The following is a 17652-nucleotide window of genomic DNA, read 5'->3' on the forward strand; positions in this document are numbered from 1 at the left end:
AAATAAGTGTTAATTCAGTATTGTTGTAATTGTCATTATTACAAATATATATAACGGCCAATTAATCGGTATCGGCTTTTTGTGGGTCTCCAATAATCGGTATCAGCGTTGAAAAATCATAATCGGGCGACCTCTAGAACAGACCCGAGGACAACTAGACCCATTTCCATATAGACAAGTCCATTTTTAAGCTACTTTATTAACCGGAGCCGATAAAGCGTGAGGGAGAGGCGGTATAGGGAGTCGATGCTCTAACGGGCTGTGCTGTGTGTGTAGGCTACTGTAAGTGTGAGTGACACGGTGCAGGGCGGAAGGAGAGAGGGAAAGAAGGCCACCAACCATGCCAACTCTTGCTATAGTTAACTAATAGCTGCCATATATGGGTTGTTTATCATCCAATATGATTACGTAGTACCAGTCTTGACTGCATCAAATTGGGAGAAGCTAGTTATGCTAGCTAGTTAGTCTAATTGAAGTTGCATGCGCTTTCTCATCCTACAATTACAAACAACTCCATTCAGAATAGAAAGTAGCAGCCTACCTGTTGGCTCTTGGTCGTTGTAGCCTATCCTTCTACTTTAACTTTTTTAATTCCATCTTCCATTGATTTAGATATCTCCCAACTTTTGCCACACAATGCCTGTAGCCTATTGCTGCTTTGATGACTTGATTGGCCAACAACAAGCTACATGCACCACTCTCGTGAAAAGCAAGAGCAGCAGCATAAATCATAATGTCTCTCTCTCTCTCTAGTGCAGCAGTCACATTCAGATCTGTACGGGTCCTTCCGGACAAGTCAGTTTAAATGACCAACCCTGAGACCCATGAAAATCATATGAGATTCGACGTAGACCCGTGACATTATTTACAATTCTGGATCCGGACCCGCTCTGGTCCCGGATTGGGTCTTGGGTATTCGAGTACAGATGTATCTGTGAAGACCTTTATTTGGAGCACACACTCTCATATCTTCAGCCTCTCCAGCCTGATTTATGACAAGCAGGACACAACGAACATAATCAACATATATGATCAACTGATTAGCAACCGACCAATGCTATATTATTATTATTATTGGACATCATTATTGAACAGCTACGACATCATCAAGCGCTATCAATGTGTGTGACAGTGCACACCAGCCCAATGCAGTAGAGAGATGTATGTGTGTATATATACACTGCTCAAAAAAATAAAGGGAACACTAAAATAACACATCCTAGATCCAAATGAATGAAATATTCTTATGAAATACTTTTTTCTTTACATAGTTGAATGTGCTGACAACGAAATCACACAAAAATTATCAATGGAAATCAAATTTATCAACCCATGGAGGTCTGGATTTGGAGTCACACTCAAAATTAAAGTGGAAAAACACACTCAGGCTGATCCAACTTTGATGTAATGTCCTTTAAAACAAGTCAAAATGAGGCTCAGTAGTGTGTGTGGCCTCCACGTGCCTGTATGACCTCCCTACAACGCCTGGGCATGCTCCTGATGAGGTGGCGGATGGTCTCCTGAGGGATCTCCTCCCAGACCTGGACTAAAGCATCCGCCAACTCCTGGACAGTCTGTGGTGCAACGAGTGGATGGATGGATGGTGGATGGAGCGAGACATGATGTCCCAGATGTGCTCAATTGGATTCAGGTCTGGGGAACGGGCGGGCCAGTCCATAGCATCAATGCCTTCCTCTTGCAGGAACTGCTGACACACTCCAGCCACATGAGGTCTAGCATTGTCTTGTATTAGGAGGAACCCAGGGCCAACCGCACCAGCATATGGTCTCACAAGGGGTCCGAGGATCTCATCTCGGTACCTAATGGCAGTCAGGCTACCTCTGGCGAGCACATGGAGGGCTGTGCGGCCCCCCAAAGAAATGCCACCCCACACCATGACTGACCCACCGCCAAACCGTTCATGCTGGAGGATGTTACAGGTAGCAGAACGTTCTCCACGGCGTCTCCAGACTCTGTCACGTCTGTCACATGTGCTCATGTGCTCAGTGTGAACCTGCTTTCATCTGTGAAGAGCACAGGGCGCCAGTGGCGAATTTGCCAATCTTGTTGTTCTCTGGCAAATGCCAAACGTCCTGCACGGTGTTGGGCTGTAAGCACAACCCCCACCTGTGGAGGTCGGGCCCTCATACCACCCTCATGGAGTCTGTTTCTGACCGTTTGAGCAGACACATGCACATTTGTGGCCTGCTGGAGGTCATTTTGCAGGGCTCTGGCAGTACTCCTCCTTGCACAAAGGCGGAGGTAGCGGTTCTGCTGCTGGGTTGTTGCCCTCCTACGGCCTCCTCCACATCTCCTGATGTACTGGCCTGTCTCCTGGTAGCGCCTCCATGCTCTGGACACTACGCTGACAGACACAGCAAACCTTCTTGCCACAGCTCGCATTGATGTGCCATCCTGGATGAGCTGCACTACCTGAGCCACTTGTGTGGGTTGTAGACTCTCTCATGCTACCACTAGAGTGAAAGCACCGCCAGCATTCAAAAGTGACCAAAACATCAGCCAGGAAGCATAGGAACTGAGAAGTGGTCTGGGGTCACCACCTGCAGAACCACTCCTTTATTGGGAGTGTCTTGCTAATTGCCTATAATTTCCACCTTTTGTCTATTCCATTTGCACAAGAGCATGTGAAATTTATTGTCAATCAGTGTTGCTTCCTAAGTGGACAGTTTGATTTCAGAGAAGTGTGATTGACTTGGAGTTACATTGTGTTTAAGTGTTCCCTTTATTTTTTTGAGCAGTGTATATATATATGAGCAGTGTACATACATACATACATACATACATACATACATACATACATACATACATACATACATACATACATACATACATACATACATACATACATACATACACACACACACACACACACACACACACAGTTGAAGTCGGAAGTTAACATACAGTCGTGGCCAAAAGTTTTGAGAATGACAAATATTAATTTTTACAAAGTCTGCTGCCTCAGTTTGTATGATGGCAATTTGCATATACTCCAGAATGTTATGAAGAGTGATCAGATAAATTGAAATTAATTGCAAAGTCCCTCTTTGCCACGCAAATGAACTAAATCCCCCAAAAACATTTACGCTGCATTTCAGCCCTGCCACAAAAGGACCAGCTGACATGTCAGTGATTCTCTCGTTAACACAGGTGTGAGTGTTGACGAGGACAAGGCTGAAGATCACTCTGTCATGCTGATTGAGTTCGAATAACAGACTGGAAGCTTCAAAAGGAGGGTGGTGCTTGGAATCATTGTTCTTCCTCGGTCAACCATGGTTACCTGCAAGGAAACACGTGCCGTCATCATTGCTTTGCACAAAAAGGGCTTGACAGGCAAGGATATTGCTGCCAGTAAGATTGCACCTAAATCAACCATTTATCGGATCATCAAGAACTTCAAGGAGAGCCGGTCAATTGTTGTGAAGAAGGCTTCAGGGTGCCCAAGAAAGTCCAGCAAGTGCAAGGACCGTCTCCTAAAGTTGATTCAGCTGCGGGATCGCGACGCCACCAGTACAGAGCTTGCTAAGGAATGGCAGCAGGCAGGTGTGAGTGCATCAGGTGTGAGTGCATCTACACGCACAGTGAGGCAAAGACTGGACTGCTGAGGACTGGGGTAAAGTCATTTTCTCTGAATCCCCTTTCCAATTGTTTGGGGCATCCAGAAAAAAAGCTTGTCCGGAGAAGACAAGGTGAGCACTACCATCAGTCCTGTGTCATGCCAACAGTAAAGCATCCTAAGACCATTCATGTGTGGGGTTGCTTCTCAGCCAAGGGAGTGGGCTCACTCACAATTTTGCCTAAGAACACAACCATGAATAAAGAATGGTACCAACACATCCTCTGAGAGCAACTTCTCCCAACCATCCAGAAACAGTTTGGTGACGAAAAATGCCTTTTCCAGCATGATGGAGCACCTTGCCATAAGGCAAAAGTGATAACTAAGTGGCTCGGGGAACAAAACATTGATATTTTGGGTCCATGGCCAGGAAACTCCAGACCTTAATCCCATTGAGAACTTGTGGTCAATCCTCAAGAGGCGGGTGGACAAACAAAAACCCACACGTTGACAAACTCCAAGCATTGATTATGCAGGAATGAGTTGCTATCAGTCAGGATGTGGCCCAGAATTTAATTGACAGCATGCCAGGGCAGATTGCAGAGGTCTTGAAAAAGAAGGGTCAACGCTGCAAATATTGACTCTTTGTATCAACTTCATGTATTTGTCAATAAAAGCCTTTGACACTTATGAAATGCTTGTAATTATACTTCAGTATTCCATTGTAACATCTGACAAAAATATCTAAAGACACTGAAGCAGCAAACTTTGTTGAAATTAATATTTGTGTCATTCTCAACTTTTGGCCACAACTGTACACCTTAGCCAAATACATTAACTTTTTTTCACAATTCCTGACATTTAATCCTAGTAAAAATTCCCTGTCTTAGGTCAGTTAGGATCACCACTTTATTTTAAGAATGTGAAATGTCAGAATAATACTAAAGAATTATTTATTTCAGCTTTTATTTCTTTCATCACATTCCCAGTGGGTCAGAAGTTGACATACACTCAATTAGTATTTGGTAGCATTGCCTTTAAATTGTTTAACTTGGGTCAAACGTTTCAGATAGCCTTCCACAAGCTTCCCACAATAAGTTGGGTGAATTTTGTCCCATTCCTCCTGACAGAGCTGGTGTAACTGTCAGGTTTGTAAGCCTTGCTCGCACACGCTTTTTCAGTTCTGCCTACAAATTTTCTATGGGATTGAGGTCAGGGCTTTGTGATGGCCACTCCAATACCTTGACTTTGTTGTCCTTAAGGCATTTTGCCACAACTTTGGAAGTATGCTTGGGGTCTGTGTCCATTTGGAAGATCATTTACGACCAAGCTTTAACTTCCTGACTAATGTCTTGAGATGTTGCTTCAATATATCCACATCATTTTCCTACCTCATGATGCCATTTATTTTGTGAAGTGCACCATTCCCTCCTGCAGCAAAGCCCCCCCCCCCCCCCCCAACATGATTGCTGCCACCCCTGTGCTTCACAGTTGGGATGGCGTTCTTCGGCTTGCAAGCTTCCCCCTTTTTCCTCCTAACATAACGATGGTCATCATGGCCAAACAGTTATATTTTTGTTTCATCAGACCAGAGGACATTTCCCCCAAAAATATGATCTTTGTCCCCATGTGCAGTTGCAAACCGTAGTCTGGCTTTTTTATGGCGGTTTTGGAGCAGTGGCTTCTTCCTTGCTGAGCGGCCTTTCAGGTTATGTCGATATAGGACTCGCTTTACTGTGGATATAGATACTTTTGTACCTGTTTCCTCCAGCATCTTCACAATGTCCTTTGTTGTTGTTCTGGGACTGATTTGCACTTTTCGCATCAAAGTAAGTTCCTCTCTAGGAGACAGAACGCGTCTCCTCCCTGAGCGGTATGACGGCTGCTGGGTCCCTGGTGTTTATACTTGCGTACTATTGTTTGTACAGATGAACGTGATACCTTCAGGCGTTTGGAAATTGCTCCCAAGGATGAACCAGACTTGTGGAGGTCTACAATTCTTTTCTGAGGTCTTGGCTGAATTCTTTCAGATTTTCCCATGATGTCAAGCAAAGAGGCACTGAGTTTGAAGGTAGGCCTTGAAATACATCCACATGTACACCTCCAATTGACTCAAATGATGTCAATTAGCCTGTCAGAAGCTTCTAAAACCATGACATAATTTTCTGGAGTTTTCCAAGCTGTTTAAAAGGCACAGTCAACTTAGTGTATGTAAACTTATGACCCACTGGAATTGTGATACAGTGAATTATAAGTGAAATAATCTGTCTGTAAGCAATTGTTGGAAAAATGACTTGTGTCATGCACAAAGTAGCCGACTTGCTAAAACTATAGTTTGTTAACAAGAAATTTGTGGAGTGGTTGAAAAAATAGTTTTAATGACTCCAACCTACGTGTATGTAAACTTCCGACTTCAACTGTGTGTGTGTGTGAGTTTATATATATGAGTGTTTTTAGAACTGTGGAATGTAAAGAACACCTCCTACAGTCCATGCCAATGGCATCCCATCAAGAAACCACACCTCACAGTTCTACTCAGGCCCTTGATTAATGTTGATTTCATCCCGATGAGCAAAGATAAGCCCAAAATGCAATGATACATAATCCAAAGGATGTTGATGGTCGGTTGTTTCATGTGTAATATGGATGGTTAATTTGTAATGTCATTATTATTGCACAATTGAAGGCAGCTTGTTGTAAACTGCTGTTATGAGAGACCTTCATACAGATGTAGGATGCACCATATTCCCTATATAGTGCAATACTTTTGAGCAGCCCTAATGGGTCCTGGCCAAAAGTAGTACACTATAGGGAATAGTGTTCCATTTGGGATGCAGATTTAGTCTTCAAGTCTACTATAATATAATATATGGACAAGATACCTTCCTGTCAATAACTTAACTTTCGAGGGTAATCTTTTTTCCCCAGTTATATGTAGCCCATTGTTGCCCTCTTCTGGCGTATATATGTATATTGACTTTTATATCAACTTACTTTTCTAATGTTTTTGTAAGCAGTAAGACTGACAGCGAGTGGGATACTTCTGTACAGGGTTGGAGTAACTGATTACATGTAATCCGATTTACAAAAAACCTACCTGTTACCAGGTAACATATTGTAATCAGATTACAGATACTTTTGAAAAACTAGATTACTTCTTGGATTAATCAAACATTCAGAAAGGATGTTTGAGAGGAAAAATACATTTATATGACACCTTTCTGTTTTCTCAGTGACATTCAACTCAGCATGGAAAAAGGTGCAAGTTTGAGTTTGTTTCTGTGCGAGTCTGACCACCAGTCAGAGACCACTATGATGACACACCAAATGCTTTTAATTAATACTTTTTGTCTTCTAATTACTTTTAAAGGGAAAGTAATCCAAAAGTAACAAAGTAATCGGATTACGTTACTGAGTTTGTATTATCCAAGAGTGACTTTACTGACCTACCCAACCCTGCTTGTGTTTAAGGTGTGAAAGCTTTTTTCTGTGTATTTTTGTTGCCCTAGCACTAACCCATATCTCATCTTTCTCTCTTTTTTTGTCTCCTTCTCCACCTTGATGTTCGACTCTTGTTTGTGAGCACAGAAAAGCCAGAGCTGGTACAATGTAAGTCTCTACCTCTTCTCTTACCTCTCCTTGGTGAGCTATATGTAACTGTGGGTGATGTTTTGCACGTTCCGATGGCACAGTGGGTTGGAGCAAGGTGCTTGCAGTTGTAGGTTTGATTCTCACATGGGCCACATACAGTATAAGGGAGGGTGTGTTTGTTTGTTTGAAGTTGCTTGGGAGAAAAGCAACTGTTAAAAATACCATTATAACCATATTATATATTTCAGTGATATGGGTAGGACCGGTGTTCATGTTATCAGACTGTGCTGCACTTTGTCATTTGACTGTTGGCTGTTGCAAGGTTTAGGTCTACCAGAGAGTTTATACATGTTGGGGTATCACGCTATACCTAAGCAGCATTTGAAGACCGATATTGGCTGAGCATGAGAACAGTTCAAGTTTTTAACGATGTTGATTTGCAACCGAACAACAACCCTAAACCGACATGAAGCAGAAGGTGTGAAGTACATTTTCCCATTTTAAAATCAGATTTCTGAGGGCCATCTCATGGTGAATGATTTTAGGAAGTGCTGTATGGACACCTTTGCTTCCTCTCCATATATCATTTTAAAAGAGAGCACATGGCGAAACCAATAGAGCCAACAGTTGCTATGCAGATTTGAAAAGTCCTGCCTGTGAAGCACTTCCCCTACAAATGGTCTGTCAACACATTCCTGGTAATGATGGCATTCATATGAAATTATGAATTAACTTTTTATCCAAAGAAATTAATGAAAATCAGAGGCTAATATAAATTGGCTTCAAAATGAATCATGAAATTGTCTTCAGTTGAGATTCACATTGCTCCATGGTGAATACACATTTATCAATGCAGTTGCCTGGTGTGATTTTTTTCCCATGGAAAATGGAGAGATATTAGAGACAAATGGCATTCAGTATGAGGAAGTTGTTCAGTCACGTCGTGTGTGGGTGGGTGTGCATTTACACACCTTCGTGTGTGCATATATGCTTGTGTGTGTATGTGTGTACGTTTGTGTATTGACTTTTGTGTTTGTATGCACTTGTGTGTGTGCGCGTATGTGGGGCTTTTGTTGTATTTGGTTGCCTCTTGACTATAACCAGGGCCTGTGTTCCCTGACTGTAACCAGGGCCTGTGTTCCCTGACTGTAACCAGGGCCTGTGTTCCCTGACTGTAACCAGGGCCTGTGTTCCCTGACTGTAACCAGGGCCTGTGTTCCCTGACTGTAACCAGGGCCTGTGTTCCCTGACTGTAACCAGGGCCTGTGTTCCCTGACTGTAACCAGGGCCTGTGTTCCCTGACTGTAACCAGGGCCTGTGTTCCCTGACTGTAACCAGGGCCTGTGTTCCCTGACTGTAACCAGGGCCTGTGTTCCCTGACTGTAACCAGGGCCTGTGTTCCCTGACTGTAACCAGGGCCTGTGTTCCCTGACTGTAACCAGGGCCTGTGTTCCCTGACTGTAACCAGGGCCTGTGTTCCCTGACTGTAACCAAGCAGTAGCTGACAAATGGCCGATCTCTGATTTAGCCAAGCGGACAAAAGGCCGATCTCTGATTTAGCCAAGCGGACAAAAGGCCGATCTCTGATTTAGCCAAGCGGACAAAAGGCCGATCTCTGATTTAGCCAAGCGGACAAAAGGCCGATCTCTGATTTAGCCAAGCGGACAAAAGGCCGATCTCTGATTTAGCCAAGCGGACAAAAGGCCGATCTCTGATTTAGCCAAGCGGACTTTTGATCTGTGGACCAGGGCTGCATCCCAAATGGCACCCTATTCCCTTTCTGATGTTTCTAGTTTATGTCAAAAGGCTGCAGTATATTATATGAACATGACTGTGTATTTTAATTCTCATGTACTCACTCTACTGGTATGGGCCGTGTTCATTAGGCGCCAATAATATTCATTTAATCTGACTATGGATTAGTCCAATAGGAAATGGTTGTTTCTGTTTTCAGTTGCGTTACATTGTGCCAGATTTAGTTATTGGTGGTGCAGATAGTGAGTCGTGAGAAGTGTGATGTGCTTCCTGTTTCTGAATATCAACAGGAAGTGTGAATTAGGGACATTGTTTTTAGGTGTCCATGGAACACATATGGGAGCCTACATCTGTACCTAACATTTGGTGCTGTCAGTCATGTTTAGATTTAGGCTACCCTTTGGTGGTAAAGTAAGACTAGGTTTACACTCCACCTAGCGTTATCCTTAGCAAAACATCACTGATGCTTGAGTGAAGTTACAGATTCTGGCATACACCGAAATCCCAGCGCAGAGGCCTCCATGTAGTGCCCCTATGGTGGAGTCTAAGTCCAGCCGAACCAAACTCCAGGGATTGAGGACAGTATGACGGGATGCCTAACTAGATACAGATGAGGTGTTTCTGAACCTAACAGTTTGGCCTGTAAAACAAAACCACCATAAGACTGAGCAGCTGAGAAGCTGTTTTAGGTCTAGTTTCTATATTAGGATCCCTGTTAGCTGTTCCAGAAGATGTTCAGCTGCTCTTCCTGGGTCCACAACGTCTTGTGTTTACTGTTTACAGGCTATGTGGATAGTCTTCATTATGACCATGAGCTCATGAAAAAAACAGACCAAGATACAGGGTCAAATCAAAAGGGTTAAACTAGGAAGGTGCCGTTTCACTGCATGATAGTCCTAATAGTTCCAGTTAATAGATAGGCTACAGTAGACTATGGCTGCCCGTCTATCATAGGGTTGTTCACACACCTTAGAACCTGTTGTTCCAGGGGCAATGGATCTTGACTTCAACCAATCTATCATTGGCAGTCTTAAGACCAGGAAGAGGTTAGAAGATATGAGTCACACTGGTATAAAGGCTGTAATCCAACACACAAGAGTCATGTCCAGTAGTGAGAAAACATTTGAAAATAGAATGAAATGTGGAGGTACTACTTAAACTTGTCCAATAAGACACACTCATTTTTGTTTTCTGTTGCAAATGTTTTGCTACAGTGTGTCTTAATGAACTCATCCCTGGTTCCTTTGGGTAATGTCAGAGAGAGACTGCGAAGTCTCAGACAGATGTTTGTGTAGGGGGAGACGAGGATGGAGGGGGAGAGCCAGGATGTGATGCAGGGGTTGGGAGGGCAGTGTAGCTGTGTGAATCACCTTTCTGGTATGAGAGTAAGGGCCTCCCACGCCCATAACCCAAATCAGCCCTGTGAGAGGGTCTTTGGAGTTCATTCATCCCATGATCTGAGATAGAGGGAGAGAAACAGCGCGATCTGGCTTGGGCCTTGTCCTTGGCCATGCTACAATGTTTACACCATATGACACGCGCACACAATGGGTTTTTCTGTTCGCTGCTCTCTCTCTCTGCATACAAAACCTCTGAATTAATGTTTGCCTCACATTTCTCTTCCAGGAAAAGTATGGATTTATTTATTTGCATTTTTGCAGGATGAAAGCTCTTGACGTACCATTGTGTTTTCAAATGTAAAAAAAATCAATATCATACTTAGTAACAGTAATAATATGGCAACTACTGTCTAATAATGAAATAATAATAATAATAATACTTTTTTTTAAATAACATAAATTAACAGCTTAAAAATGTTTTGTCCAGCTACTCATTTGTATTTATTAGTGATCCCCATTAGTTCCTGCCAAAGCAGATACTCTTCCTGGGGGCCAAACACACCAAAGCACCCACATGACATAGTTCACTGTTTTATCTGTTGTTTTATATGTGTTCTGAATGAGCTAAAGATAAAACAGTACATCTATATAACATCCCTACACCACCACATATCCACAACACATGTTTAATACCACCATACAACAATACCACAATGTGTCTGTACCTCACAGTGTGTCTCTTCAGTCCCTGCTGTTCCATAAGGTGTATTTTTACCTACTTTTTAAATCTGATTCTAATGCTTGCATCAGTTACCTGATGTGGAATAGAGTTCCATGTAGTCATGGTTCCATGTAGTACTGTGCGCCTCCCATAGTCTGTTCTGGACTTGGGGACTGTGAAGTGACATGTCTTGTGGGGTATGCATGAGTATCCGAGCTGTGTGCCAGTAGTTTAAACAGACAGGTCGGTACATTCAGCTTGTCAACACTTCCTACAAAAATAAGTAATGATGAAGTCATCTCTCTTCCACTTTGAGCCATGAGAGATTGACCTGCATGCCATTAATGTTAGCTCTCTGTGTACTTTTAAGGGCCAGCCGTGCTGCCCTGTTCTGAGCCAACTGCAATGTTCCCAAGTCCCTCTTTGTGGCACCTGACCACACGACTTAACAGCAGTCAAGGTGCGACAAAATTAGGGCCTGTAGGACCTGCCTTGTTGATAGTGTTAAGAAGGCAGAGCAGCGCTATATTACGGACAGACTTCTCCCCATCTTAGCTACTGTTGTATCAATATGTTTTGACCATGACAGTTTACGATCCAGGGTTACTCTAAGCAGTGTAGTCACCGCAATTTCCACACAAATACGAGCCTTAGGTCATTAATATGGTAGAATCCCGAAACTATCATCTCAAACAAAACGTTAATTCTTTCAGTGAAATACGGAACCGTTACGTATTCTATCTAACGGGTGGCATCCATAAGGCTAAATATTCCTGTTATATTGCACAACCTTCAATGTTATGTCATAATTACGTAACATTCTGGCAAATTAGTTCGCAACGAGCCAGGCGGCCCAAACTGCTGCATATACCTTGACTCTGTTGCAATTGATGCATTGATGTTTATGGTTAGGTACATGTTGGAGCAACGACAGTCCTTTTTCGCGAATGCGCATCGCATCGATTAAATGCAACGCAGGACACGCTAGATAAACTAGTAATATCATCAACCATGTGTAGTTAACTAGTGATTATGATTGATTGATTGTTTTTTATAAGATAAGTTTAATGCTAGCTAGCAACTTACCTTGGCTTCTTACTGCATTTGCGTAACAGGCAGGCTCCTCGTGGAGTGCAATGTAAAGCAGGTGGTTAGAGCGTTGGAATAGTTAACCGTAAGGTTGCAAGATTGAATCCCCGAGCTGACAAGGTAAAAATCTGTCGTTCTGCCCCTGAACAAGGCAGTTAACCCACCGTTCCTAGGCCGTCATTGAAAATAAGAATGTGTTCTTAACTGACTTGCCTAGTTAAATAAAGTTGTAAAAAAAAAAACGGTGTCCAAAAATACAGATTTCCGATTGTTATGAAAACTTGAAATCAGCCCTAATTAATCGCCCGTTCTGATTAATCGGTTGACCTCTAACATACTAATATCTTCACATGGTGATGTTTCTATTAGTTCTTAACATTTGAAAAAGGACTTTCTTAAATTCACTGGGATTTTAATGCTCTGTTTTGTATAGGTTAATGATTCCAGTCAGTTGGGTCTTTGTATCTGAAACATCTTACTCCAACCTCATGATGTACCCTTGGCATTTCTAATTGCTGCTGTTGTTGAAAGGACTAGTGTGAGTCTTGTAAATGACTAGTGTGAGTCTTGTAAAGTTAGGTGTTCCTTAATATATACAGTTGATACATTTCAAAATAAATTGGTACCAATGCAGTTGTCTTCTGTTTGGGAGGGACAGCCCATTGAGTTATTCAGACAGTGTGCAATGATGTCTTATAACGGCATCCAAGAATCAATCTGCAAAGATTGTTATGAATGACAAAGTAAGGTCTTGGTTGTGTTTTAATAGACGACGTCACCATAGTCTAGGATAGCAAGCAGTAGTTGGGTTACTAAGCTACTAAATTCACAGCGGGTATTATAAGAAAAGCCTTTGTGGTTCAAGTCAGGACTTCAGGATGGACACACACAACACACACGTGGATACATGACATGTGCATACAGTGTAGCCTTAGGGTCTTCACAGAGAACCATAGAGGTCAACTCTGTTCATTGTGGAGGCAAAGAAAGGGCTTTTTCAGGCTGAGAGGGAGAGCGAGAGCAGAGAGGGTTTTTGGAGGTGCTTTATAGCCTTAAAAACATACAAGCAGGTACAGCAGGCACCCTTCTGCTGCACTCAAGCGCACGCTAGGCCCTCCCATTTCCCCACCCTCTCTCTCTGCCACTCTCTCCTTCCTTTTTCTCTCAATGCTCCTCCAACACCACTTTCCTCAAAAATAGGGGAGGGAGGGAGAGATTTCAACCGTAAGACTAGAGTCCTGGTAGGAGCACACGGCTCTGTTGTGGTTTGCCTGGTCAGTAGTGTGCAGTGGTCCTTTTTGGTCAGTCACAGGGGTTCCACTCTGTCCTGGGACACACTGTTGACCACTTATTGATGTGCAATCGTCTCTTCACTGGACAAGCTAAAGCATCCCGGACCGGTCAGGCGGATTGTTCTGTTTTCTGCTCTGCCTGAGGACAAAGACTGTGTGTGTGTCCATTTTAGAGAGAGAGAGAGCAGTTGGACTTTGAGACTGCTTGAGCTGGGCTTATATGGTTTCTGTTAGTGCAGAAAGAAAGGCTTTTTTTCTCCATATAGATATATATTGCTTTGAGAAATCATTTGAGGAGACCATGCCATTCTGCAGCACCTTTGGAGGTATCACTATCTGAAATGACTTTGGGGATGACTGCAGTGCCTTAACTCTAGGCTTCTCGATCCTTGATGTATATGTGGGATTGTTTTATAAGAGGATTGTTTTAAACCAACTTTTTCTGTCGATTACAGACTGCAAAGCATATTTTCTGGAGTCTTTAACTGACTGGAGGCTTTTTCTGTGTCCCAGGTACTTAACCTTGTCTTAACCCTGTTTAAACCTGGTTCTGACTTGGTCTTAAGCTGGACCAACCAGTGCACTTGGCCCAACTGGCCTATTAAGACTTACAAGGGGATCAACTATTTTTCAAAAACAGGAGGGAGGGAAGGGACATTTCCACTCCAGAAGGGGGCTCCTGCTGAGTGTAAATCAATATTTCCTCCCGCCCTGCACCCAGTTTCTCAGTTTACTTTGGGGACACATGCCTAACTGTACTCTATGGATTTATGACAGTAATCATTGACTCAGGCTGCCATCTGGAGTTCTCTCTATATCCGAGCCTGGACTTTTAGTTGGATGAAGGAATGTCCCCCCATGGGGTTACATTAGTAACATCTCAGTCAAAAAGTGGTGTGTGTGATAGTAGGTTACACCTTTTAGTTCTGTAGTTCTATATTTTGGGGACCTGTAGCTAAACAGTTTAGAGAGTTAGGAAACGTTCACATTCCTTCATTCTTTAGTAATGTAAAATATGTTCTTATTAATTCTGTATTAAGTTCTAGTGAGCTCTTAAGCTCTGCTAGCTACCTGTAGTGGTGAGATATTATTCCAGGTATCTGTCTCCCCAGCCTCTTTGTGAGGGTTCAGAGAAGTTCTGTTCTACCCAGGGGAGGGAGGGAGGGAGAGAGACGGGGCGAGAGAGAGAGGAAGGGAGGAGCTGATGACAAATGACCAGTCCCCTGAGGGCTGAGGTTACTGTAGGTCAACTGCAGCTTAGGCGCTGTGTGTAAGAGGAGCCAGGGCTAAACAACGCTTGGCTCTTAGACAGCGAGGAATTCCATTCCTTCATCGACAAAGGGGGAATACCAGACCAACACCAGACCACTCGCCGGGCTGAAAGACCCTGCTCACACCTTCCACCTAAAGAAAGAAAGAAAGAAAAAAAGCGTCAGGGAGGGGACGGGTGGGAGCCAAAAGAATACGGACACCCAGGCCATGGATATTGCAGTCAGCATGAACACTGAGACAGACCAGGTGTCTCTGTCTGAAGATGCCCAGGCCCACTGGGAGACCTGGGACTGGGAGTCAGAGAGGGTCCCAGCTGTAAGTCACCCTATCTGGAGCTGGGGTGGAGACAGGTGTGGGGGGATGAGTGGGTGAGGGTTACAGTTTTAAAATCCCAAGTTGATAATCGGTTTCTAAACTAGTGTGTGATATTTTTGTCCTGTGCTGCAAAGTGACTTGTGGTGAACTTGTGGTCGCGTTCATTGTCTTGCACATTTTTGGGGGTTGATACAGGACTAGGGGTAAGGGTAGGCTGGACAGCGAGTGGAGTGGAGTGGATCTAGAAGATTCGCTTAGACGCACTGATTTCGGGTGGCAGGTAGCCTAGTGGTTAGAGCGTTGGGCCAGTAACCGAAAGGTTGCTAGATCGAATCACTGAGCAGACAAGGTAAAAATCTGTCGTTCTGGACCCTGAACAAGGCAGTTAACCCACTGTTCCTAGGCCGTCATTGTAAATAAGAATTTGTTCTTAACTGACTTGCCTAGTTTAAATAAAGGTTAAAAATGTATATATTTTTTTTATAGGGTAGACAGTGGTGGAAAAAGTACCCAATTGTCATACTTGAGTAAAAGTAAAGATGCCTTCATAAAAAATTTATGAAGTAAAAGTGAAAGTGACCCAGTATAATACTACTTGAGTAAAAGTATTTGGTTTTAAATGTACTTAAGTATCAAAATTAAAAGTATAAGTCATTTCAAATTCCGTATATTAAACAAACCAGACGGCACGATTTTCTTGTTTTTAACATTTACAGATAGCCATGGGAACACTGAAATAATCTACAAACCAAGCATGTGTGTTTAGTGAGTGCCAGATCAGAGGCAGTAGGGTTTACCAGTCATGTTCTCTTGATAAGTGTGTGAATTGGACCATTTTTTTGTCCTGTAACAAGTACTTTTGGGTGTCAGGGAAAATGTAAGGAGTAAAAACGACATAAGTTTATATAGGAATATAGTGGAGTAAAAGTGAAAGCTGTCCAAAATATAATTAAAGTACAGATACCCCCCAAAAATGACTTAAGTAAAAATACTTTAAAGTACTACTTAAGTACTTTACTCCACTGCCTATAGAGATGTCCTAGAGAGCTCATCTATCTGTAAAGGCCTCTTCTGTGACAGTATGGCCAGCGGCATTGAGACCAGTGCCAGTCTACATTTTAAAGTAGTGGTGCCCTCTATCCAACTCTATGGGTAGACCTTATGACCAACACATTAACACTGCAACTCTAGCTTTAGTTCTAGGCCATAGGCTCTTCCGTTGCTCTGCACTGGGCTGGTTAGAATGACCCAAGGCAATGTTAGTGTCCAGTCTACCACCATCACCACCACACTGAGAGCTAATTGGCTGCATTCCCTCCCTTTTCAGGATAAAGAATGCAGTGTTTGTGTGGAGAGACAGGCGGACTGGCTGTGGTCTGCAACTGCCGATAAGAGAACTCTCTCTTTCTCTGGCCCTCTAGAAGGAAATGTGTTTATGTGAATGTGAGGGAGAGAAAGACGGGAGGAACTCCAGCTGAAGTATTATTAGCATCAGCGTTGATCGTTTAGCATATGTTAAAGTGTTCCAGTTTGTGTTAGAAGCTCCTATGTTATTTCAGACTCTGACAATCTGTAGAGAAAGAAAAGAGAGAGACAGAGTTTGATTCAATTTCTGCAATAGCCATGGTCAGATAACATCACTGAATGGGGGTGGCGGCTAGCATGGTGGTTAAGAGCGTTGGGCCAGTAACTGAAAGGTCGCTGGTTCGAATCCCCAAGCCGACTAGGTGAAAAATCTGCCGGTGCCCTTGAGCAAGGCACTTATCCCTAATTTCTCCTGTAAGTCACTCTGGATAAGAGCGTCTACTAAATGACTAAAATGTAAATGTAACTGTGGAATAAACGATATAGTCATGTCTACTACCATTTTCATAAAGAAACTGGGCAGAGTCATGTTATACAGATAAGTAAATTAGTTCCCTATCTGTTTATTGCTGTCAGTGGGGGCATTACACTTGTTTGCGTATATAAGATGTTTAAAATTTGTATTTATGTTAATGAGTAGACTACTTTTGTGTAAATGAGTTCTCTCGCTCTCTCTCAGTGTTTTATGTTTTCCTTCTCTCCCCGCTACAGGTATTGAGTCCTACGTATAAGCAACGCAATGAGGACTTCAGAAAACTCTTCAAGCAGCTACCCGACTCAGAACGCCTCATCGTGGGTGAGTAAGATGGAAGGATCAATGAAAACGATATTAATATTTATTCTTGAACACCTTGGTGGTGTTCAGCAGGGCACACCGTACAGTAGCAAAAACATATTACAAAGGAATAAGAAAGTCTGTTTTCCTAAATTCAGATAGTGACTCCCTGTTTCAATTGTTTTCTCCCCGCTTAACATGACCTAGCTTTTTCTTTGTGTCCTCAACAGTACAGATCTTTTAAATTATTTATAATATTCATCTCCCTTGACTTCTTTTGATGTCTGCAAAGTATGACAAACTGAGTTAGGAGTGATTTAATGTGCAATTACACCCCATCACAAGTATATTCAAAGATGTGAAACATTTAGAACGTTGCAGATGGAAATGTAACCAGTAGAGCTAACTCAAGCTCTCAAACAATAACAACCATACATAAACAAAAGACAATAAACACAAATTTCAACAAACATTAATGACATCACACCTGCTCAGACCCACATGTTCCCACCGCAACCCTACACATCACGTATGTCTCACAACCACACTCCCCCTCAACC

General features: G+C 42.8%; 1 protein-coding gene across 6 annotated transcripts in view; it reads left to right on the top strand.

Moving 5' to 3' along the window:
• Positions 1-17652, top strand: part of gramd1ba (GRAM domain containing 1Ba) — a 176114-nt gene that overhangs the window by 137132 nt on the left and 21330 nt on the right. For 5 of the 6 annotated variants that reach the window (XM_055941867.1, XM_055941864.1, XM_055941865.1 and 2 more), the window contains 2 exons: positions 7166-7186; positions 17029-17113. In XM_055941867.1, coding sequence (XP_055797842.1) covers positions 7166-7186; positions 17029-17113 — 106 coding nt within the window. The remainder of the gene's footprint in view (positions 1-7165; positions 7187-17028; positions 17114-17652) is intronic. The other variant, XM_055941866.1, reaches the window with a different exon arrangement.

Source organism: Salvelinus fontinalis, chromosome 13 (genome assembly GCF_029448725.1).
Source record: "Salvelinus fontinalis isolate EN_2023a chromosome 13, ASM2944872v1, whole genome shotgun sequence".
Taxonomy (NCBI): Eukaryota; Metazoa; Chordata; class Actinopteri; order Salmoniformes; family Salmonidae; genus Salvelinus; species Salvelinus fontinalis.